The sequence below is a fragment of the Lupinus angustifolius genome, chromosome LG05, assembly GCF_001865875.1.
Source record: "Lupinus angustifolius cultivar Tanjil chromosome LG05, LupAngTanjil_v1.0, whole genome shotgun sequence".
Taxonomy (NCBI): Eukaryota; Viridiplantae; Streptophyta; class Magnoliopsida; order Fabales; family Fabaceae; genus Lupinus; species Lupinus angustifolius.
Window position 1 is genome coordinate 11,179,151 of NC_032013.1, and position 9,225 is coordinate 11,188,375.

General features: G+C 33.1%; 1 protein-coding gene and 1 pseudogene across 1 annotated transcript; one reads left to right on the forward strand and one right to left on the reverse strand.

Annotated features, from left to right (window-relative positions):
• LOC109346996 lies at positions 2,182–3,091 on the reverse strand. Its single transcript, XM_019586735.1, has 2 exons — positions 2,591–3,091; positions 2,182–2,472 (listed from the first exon to the last, which is right to left on the reverse strand). The coding sequence occupies exons 1-2, from the start codon at positions 3,089–3,091 to the stop codon at positions 2,182–2,184; spliced, it is 792 nt and encodes a 263-aa protein (XP_019442280.1).
• On the forward strand, positions 5,581–7,835 carry LOC109347787 (annotated as a pseudogene).

Genomic DNA, 9,225 nt, shown 5'->3' on the forward strand with positions numbered 1-9,225 from the left:
CTACATATAGGCACACAATTATCATTTGATTTAGCTCTGCACCTCTTAAGTAGACACCATACTCAGTTGTGCATTTGGAGAAACCAAGCTTCAACAAGAAACCATCAATTCTCTTATTTCAGGCTCTTGGTGCTTGCTTAAGGCCATACAAAGCCTTATGCAATCTGTACACCAATCCTTCACTCCCTGCTATTTCAAACCCAGGGGGTTGAGAAACATACACCTCTTCTTCTAATGGCTCATTCAAGAATGTTGATTTTACATCCATTTGTTGAATGCACCAACCTTTATAGCTTGCCAATGATACCATCAACCTTATGGTTTCCATTCTTGCAACAGGGGCAAAGACTTCATCATAGTATAGGCCTTGTCTTTGAAGGAATTCCTTTGCCACAAGTCTAGCCTTGTATTTAGTCACTTCTCCCTTTGGATTTATTTTTACTTTATAAACCCACCTTACATCAATGGCCTTCTTTCCTTTTGGTAACTGAGTGAGCTCCCAAGTTCTATTTTTCTCAATGGACATGAGTTGTTCTTGCATAGCCTCAAGCCAATGACTCTGGCTGAATGCTTCTTCTGAGTTTACTGGTTCTATTTCAGCCAACAGAGCCATGTGAACCAGCTCTCCTTCAGTGGTGATTTCTGAGTCTGGGAAGACTTCATAGTCACTTAGTCTTGATGGTGGTTGTCTAGCTCTTTGTGGTCTTGGTTGGTTTTGAGTTTCTTCAACAACTGGTTGATTAGTATGCAATCGTTTCCATATTTGTTAGGCCTTCATCAAACTGCACTATTGTGTGTCTTGTTGGGTCATTGTTTGTTTCATTCCAACTCCAACTTTTGTTTCATCAATTCTCACATCTCTACTCAACATTATCCTATGACTTAGTGGATCATAAACCATGTATGCACCTGTAGTATGATAGTCAAGCAATACAAGCTTCTTGCTTCTGTCATCAAGCTTCTTTCTTTGAGCTCAGGTACATGAGTATAGCAGATTGAACCAAACACTCTGAAGTGGTCCACCATTGGTTTTAAGCCTGACCAAGCCTCTTCAGGTGTGGTATCCTTTAGCCTTTTTGTAGGGCATATGTTCATGATGTACACTGCTGCAGAAACAACTTCACCCCAAAATCTTTTTGGCATAGACTTTATTCTGAGCATACTTCTTGTCATGTTAAGAATGGTTTTGTTCTTCCTTTCTGCAGTACCATTATGTTGTGGGGTATATGGAGCAATCACTTCATGAGTCAATCCTTCCTTGGCACATAAATCTTTCATCTCATTTGACAAGTACTCTCCCCCTCCATCAGTTCTCAGGGTCATCAATTTCTGTACACTCTGTCTTTCTACTTGAGCTTTAAAATTCACAAAGATTGAGAATACCTCACTCTTTCTCTTGATCAGGTAAACCCAAGTCTTTCTTGTAAAGTCATCTGTGAAGGTCACGAAGTACTTGTTGTTTCCCAATTAGTGTTCTTCAAAGGGGCCACATACATCTGAGTAGATCAACTCAAGTGACTTTGTTGATCTAGTTGGTATGTGAGACACAAAGCTGCTCCTACTTTGGTTGCTTGACAAACAATCATCACACAGTGTGCTTGGACTACTAATTGATGGTAATCCAGTGACTATTCCTTTCCTGCTCAAAAGCTCAAAACTCTTGAAATTCAGATGGTCATACCTCTGATGCCAAGTCCAATTATCATGAGTTGTCTTACACAGTAAGTACTTATGATTGTTGACTTGAATCCCAATCTTGAAGGTTCTATTTTTGGATAGTGGAACTCTCAAGATGAGATTCTTGTCACAGTCATACACATTTAGCATCTTGTCTGCCATGGTCATTTCATACCCTTTCTCAAGTAGTTGGCCAAGGCTAAGTAGGTTACTCTTCATCTTGGGCACATACAGGAAATTTTTTATATTAGCACTCTTCCCATCCCTTCTCCTGATTGAGATATCTCCAACTCCCTCAACATTGATGGAGCTATGGTCAGCAAACTTCACTCTACTCTTGGCATTTTCATCAAGTCTCTCAAACCAATCCTTGTTGCCTGACATATGATTGGAGCACCCTGTGTCTAGATGCCAGCAGTCATCCTTGACCTCCTTTTCAGATGTGACCATTAGTAAGACTTGTTCCTCCTCGGATTCCTCCTCTTGAGCCAACTTGGCTTCAATTTATGGACCACTTCCATGAGCAACCTTGAACCTGCACTCAGATGCAAAGTGACCAAAATTCTTGCAATTAAAGCACTGAATTTTCTTCTTATCAAACTTCTTCTTGTTTCTCTTTAGCATCTGGTCTTGTCCACTGCCTCTGTTTCCAGAAAATGAGTTGGAATCATGCCTAGCTCCTTCATAGGTTCTTCCTTTGTCAGATTTCCATTTATTCTTGAGTTTCTTTGTGAAGTTGCCTTGGTTAAATGGCCTTCTGCTTGCTTGTGCTTTGAGTGCTTGATCAGAGTTTCTCTATGAGTTTCTTTCCTTGATTCTTTGTTCATGAGCCTCTAATGTGCTTTGCAATTCTTCAATCTTGAACACCTCAAGATCCTTAGACTCCTCTATGGCAACAACTACATGATCAAACTTTGGGTTTAAGGTCCTCAATACCTTTTCTACTACCAATTGATCCTTCATTTACTTCACCATATCCTTTCATCAGATTTGTTAGTGATCTGATTTTGGTGAAGTACTCTGCAATTGTGTCACCATCTCTCATTTGTAGCAATTCATATTCTCTTCTCAAGGTTTGGAGCTTAACCTTCTTTACCTTCTCTGCACCAGCATAGCATTTTTCAAGACTGTCCCAAGCTTCTTTTGCTGTTTTTGCATTGGAAATCTTCTCAAAATTCGATTCATCCACATATTGATGAATCATTAATAAGGCCTTACAATCCCTCTTCTTGCAATCTCTGTGAACAAGTCTTTGAGCCTCGGTTGCATCCTCATCTACTGATTGATATCCTTCTTGGATTATATCTAGTACTTCTTGATAACCAAACAAGACCTTCATTTGTATGTGCCATCTTTCATAGTTCTTGTTGTCCAGAGTGGGCAGTGTCATTGTGAAGCCATTGTTTGTAGCCATGAATGAACGAATGAGTTTCCCCTTTCACACAGATCCAAGAATCGAAGGAATCACCTAAACCAAAGCTCTTGATACCACTGTTGTTTCACTTCACTTGCAAACCAGAAGAAGAAGAAGAAATAGAACACGAGGAAGAGGAAGAAGAAATTAAAGAAGAATGAAAAGTTGTTGGTGAAGAAGAAAAATGCAGAAAAAATATATATTTAGTGGTGAGTGCTAGAGTCTAGTTTTTATTGCCTTAAGCATTGAATCAATTACAAAGCAAACCCTCCTTTTATAGCATCAACCAACTAACTACTTACTAAAAACAAAAAGTACACACTAACTAGATTAACTAACTAAACTGAAATATAAAGTTTTTTACAACAGAGACCAAGTATTGTCTTCAAATATTGTTTTATTTCTTAGCTAATTGGTTGTTTATATAGCCCTTTATCATTTTCTATTTCATTGATTTTATTATGTATTTCATTTTTTCTATTATCTTAACCTTGTTTTCATTTCATTGTTTCTATTTGTTGCATTTAAATAAAGTTATTTCCCTTTATTATTTGTTTGTTTCATTAAATTTTCATTACATTGTTTGGATATATATTTAACACTATTTTTATTTAAGTGTTTCTATTTATTTCTTTCAAACGATGTTTCGTTTCTTTTATTCTTTATTTGCTTCATTGTTTTTATTATGTTTCATTGTTTCTATTCACTTTTTAAATCTTTATAATTTATAATTTCATTATTTTTATTATGCTTTGTTTCTATGATATTTTATTTTGTTTGCAATGATTTTAGATGTTACAACAATAACCGCAGAAAGATAGTTTTCAGTTATGAAGATTACGAAAAATAGGTTGTATGGTTGAATGGGATATGCATGGATGAATAACTCTTTATTGACTTGTATTGAGCAATAAGTGTTTAACAACTCTGACATTAATTTATATGCAACATATAATTTATTTGAATAGTTATATTTAAATTTTAGTTATTTTCATATTAATGTTTTCATATTTTTATATTTTTTTATAGAGAATTAGAATGTTTTTTGTATTGAATATGTATTTTATGTTATAATTTTTTTTTATATCTATGGTAATATCCAATTTAAAGTGGGATAGATGATTATTTTTTTAATGATAATTATCTTTGATTATATGATTTTTTTAGAAATTAAAAATTGTTAAGAGCAAAATAAAAAATTGGAAATTAATGCATAGTGATAGTTAAAATATGTTTTTCTTTTACATATTGTATAGAACTATGTATGATTTTTGTTATTTAAAATTTTAATATATGTTGCACACAATGCTCTCGGGTCTTAGAATTGTCACTTATTGTATACTACTATTAGCCTTAGTTTCTCCTCTAATATGATGAGGGGAACAATTTTGCGTCTTATGTTATTTATCTCATAAGATGGTCTACAATTGAGGAACATAACTCTTTATTTATAAAAGTGCATACCCTTCCATGAAGAGTGAGGTTACTTAGTTTCTTATTTTAATTTTGTCCATCATCATTCATTTTTAGTTATTAGTTACTTTTAAATAAAAATAATACAAATAAATAGTAGATGATATACTGACCGTGTATAAATATTTACACCATAATTACATGAACATTACACTCTAATAAAAAAATTATTACGAATTTATATAATTGATTATTGGGAAGTGTATTACTACTCTATAATAACATTCAAATATGCTAATTAATTTGTACTTTTCAATTTCATATTGAATTTCATAATAGGATAGCAAACTGGACAAAGCCCATGGGCTGCCCTATAGCCCACAAATTTTTATGGGTAGGTATATAAATTTTTTCGTTTTGCCTGTTTCGCCTAACCTATTTGCCTACCATGTCCGTGAACATTTCTATTAGGCAATGTGGGGTTGGTGTGGGCTTTATGTAATAAAAATGAAAACAAAAATCAAGTAAAATATAATGTAATATAATTTAATATCTTAAAATAGTTGTAACGTAGTATGATTTGTTCAACTTGAAATGAAATATCTAAGTTTTTTTAAAAAAAAATTATTGCCAACTACTTTATTTAATTTGTTTTCTGTTTTATTGTATTAGTTTTTTATTTTTATATTTTTTATCAATGTCCACGAACCGTCTGCATAACCTATTAGCTCATTTTAAAACGGATAAGACATGCCCTTTTATTAGTTAAGACAATGCATGTATGCCCACGTCTGCATAAAATATTGCGGATATTTGTGGACACGAATAAAACGAGGCGAGCGATCCATTTTGTTATCTCTAAATATAATTATATATTTGAACTTTTGTATGTGAGTGCTCTTTCCAATGTCATTTTAATAATGTACATCACTCCTTTTCATTACTCAAAAATCCCATATTCTCTCTGTCACGCTTTTTATCAAACACTAATAGTGCCAAAACAAATTCTGAAAAGTTATGTGTTTTCTATATGCACAATTGTTTGGCCATGATTAACAGATATATAAAGGAAAGGGAGGATAATAAGAGCAATGAGCATAGGCAAACTTGGTGGATCTATACAAGGTGACCAAGTCCTTTTCAATTGTAAATATGTAACATAGGCTTTTATTCTATTTCTCAGCTCTTTATATTTGTTTCTGTGTGTGTTTTTCATGTCCAATGTTTTCATGCATGAAATTCTTTTATTGTCTTCTTTAGTCTCTAATTGTACAAGTTATTGATAATCTATTATCCTAAACTATCCATGTTCTCACCTTTTGTTTTCTTGTATTTATCACTCTGATTAGTTTAACTCTTTAGTCTTCTTACTTCCTCTGCCATCAATCTTCAAAAAGTGTAAAATGTTATTTATTATTGTCCACTGAATTAATGTTATTAAGTCCTTATCCTTGGTGTAAATTATATATTTTCCCTATCAGCAGATGACTTTGTTATCCAACTTGTCCATTTACAGGACCAATCTTTCAGTCATTAAGTATACCTGCCAGAGCTCAAAACCCACCTTAGAACGGTTAAACCTGCAGTACTTCTTGACCAATTGCTTAATGCCGGAGTTGATTCGGAGCTTGTTTTTAGGTTCTTTCGATGGTCACAGAAAGAGCTCAGACTTTCGTATGATCTCGAAACAACTGGCAAAGTTTTACATTTTCTAACCAATTCAAAAAGTTACTCTAAGGTCAGGTCTCTTTTGCATAGCTTTGTGAAGAATGAAAAACATACAGCTTCTTCTGTTTTTCACACTTTTTTGTCGTGTGGTGGTCGACCTTCTGCAAGTGTTATAATTGTTGATATGCTGGTTCTAGAATATGTGAGAAATTTAGAAGTTCATTCTGCTTTAGAAGCATTTAAGCGAGCTCAGGATTCTGGGTTTAACTTATCATTGAATTCATGCAATCCGTTGTTGAGTGCTTTGGTGAAGGAAAATGAAACCTGGAATATGTAGTATGTGTACAAGGAGATGATAAAGCGAAGGATTCAACCTAATTTGATCACATTCAATACGTTCATTAATGGTCTCTGTAAAGCTGGTAAGTTGAACAAGGCAGATGATGTTATTGAAGACATGAAGGTGTGGGGATTTTCGCCGGATGTAGTTACTTATAATACTCTTGTTGATGGGTATTGCAAAAAGGGCAATGCTGGAAAAATGTACAAAGCTGATGCTATTATGAAGGAAATGCTTGCTAATAAAATTTGTCCAAATGAGATTACCTTTAACACTCTTATTGATGTGTTCTGTAAGGATGAGAATGTGTTGGCTGCAAAGAAGGCTTTTGAAGAGATGTAGAGGCAGGGACTAAAACCTAATTTAGTTTCCTATAACTCACTGATAAATGGCCTATGTAATAATGGGAAGCTAGATGAGGCTATAGCTTTGTGGGATAAGATGGCAAGCTCAGGTTTGAAGCCAAATATTGTTACTTATAATGCTCTTATTAATGGGTTTTGTAAGAATAAGATGATGAAGGAAGCAACAAAACTTATTGATGATATAACTACTCAAGGGTTGGTTCCCACTGCAATAACATTCAATACACTGATTGATGCATACTGCAAGGAGGGGATGCTGGAGGAAGGTTTTGCGCTACGTAGTTCAATGCTAGATGAAGGGGTTCTTCCAAATATTTCAACCTATAATTGCTTAATTGCAGGCTTGTGCAGAAAGCAGAACATAATAGCTGCCAAAGCGCTTCTCAATGATCTGGGTAGCAAGGGATTAAAAGCTGATACTGTAACATACAACATCTTAATAGACGGACAATGCAAAAATGGCAAATCAAGAATGGCAGAAGATCTACTAAATGAAATGCGAAATGTCAGTCTGAAACCTAATCATGTAACGTATAACACTTTGATGGATGGCTATTGCATGGAGGGAAATCTCAAGGCGGCATCGAATGTTAGGAGGCGGATGGAGAAAGAAGGGAAGCGAGGTAATGTCGTTACATATAATGTGTTGATCAAAGGATTTTGTAGAAGAGGCAAGCTGGAAGATGCAAACAGGCTTCTTAATGAGATGTTGGAAAAGGGTTTAATCCTATATAGGACTACCTATGATATAGTTAGATTGGAAATGTTGGATAAAGGTTTTATTCCAGACATAGATGGCCACTTATATAATATCTCTGGCATGTCTTAACATTAACTTTAGATGCTAGTATCTGTGTACTATTTGCTGTTATGAATTGAGCTTTGCAACACTACCAGTATTAGTATTACCAGTATTGTGGCCACATTCATTATAATTACTATTCCCAAGTTTGAATTGTTTGCAGTTCCAGTATTGTGAAGCCCAGTGGAATTTCAATTCCATTCTATCAATATACACAAAAATAAATAGGTACACATATATTATCCTATGGACTTGTGATTGGTACACATATATTGTCAGAAAAAATATATTTAAGTTAAAATTTAATTATTCAGTATTCTTTTGACCAATCACAAACTTATGCCACATGGAATGGCACAAATTGGGACAACAGATCTCGATATGTATTTTGTGTTTTTTATCAATGACAAACAAGTGATGTATGTAGTAGTGCTACAAACTTTGGTAGGGCAGATGTGACTCCATTAGTTTGAAGAGTTTGAAAAATAATGTTATTTATTAAAAATATTAAATCAATGCTTTATAATTTATAATTAATAAAATTGCGGATTTTATTTTTTGAGGTAGAGCAATTTTAGGAATGTCAATTCCAGAAAATATATATTATCATTCTATTTTGTTTTTAATTGTAAAATTCAAGTAAATATGTTTTAAACTTTTCACTTTATCAGATAAATTCATAAAAAGTTGGATTTATCTTTTAACTTTTCCATAAAGATTAGGTAAGCTTTTATTTTATATTTTTTTTCATACTAAAAAACTCATCAATATACAAGTTTTTTTTTAAATTGTGAATATGTAGTTGGGAATTCTATTGATGTTGACATGGAAAATATTATCCTTTGGTTGTTGATAGAGCGCGGTTTAGTTAGAATGTAGAAATTTTTGAGTAATTTTTTATATGATAAAGTATTCAATTAGTAAATGTAACATCCCGTTTTTGCAATTTAGAAATTGGGACTTCATTATAAAAATATGATGAAAATTTAAATAAAATTAAAGGCAGATTGTTATAAAATTAGAGTGAATTTAAAATTTATTTTCATTAACATATTCAAGATGCGGAAATATTCAATATTATCATTACCCAAAAACGAGGTATCACATTCAACCTGAAAACCATGATTTATATAATTATCTATTTATTTGAGTATATAGCTTTACAAAATCATTAATCTTAACCTTAAGATAATGATTATAAAAGACATCCTGTATGCGAAAAGAATCACTCTTAAGTATTTTTTCATAAAATATAACTTATACAAAAATTTGTTCAAAAGACCAAGGGTATTCCTAAATCAGAGCCAATAATCCCAATATAAATAAGATGCTTAACTATATATTAACTAAGTTCTTCTTGTCTATATATCAACTAAGTTCTTCTTGTCTATATTTTCATCAATGGATATCCATAAAGCAACTGCAACAAACCTGGACATACACACAGTATAGACAAAAGAAAAGACAATGAAAAGACAAAGAAAATGGAGTAAGAACCAACTACGACGACCGCAACGTGGAATTACATAGAGAAATAACATTAAAG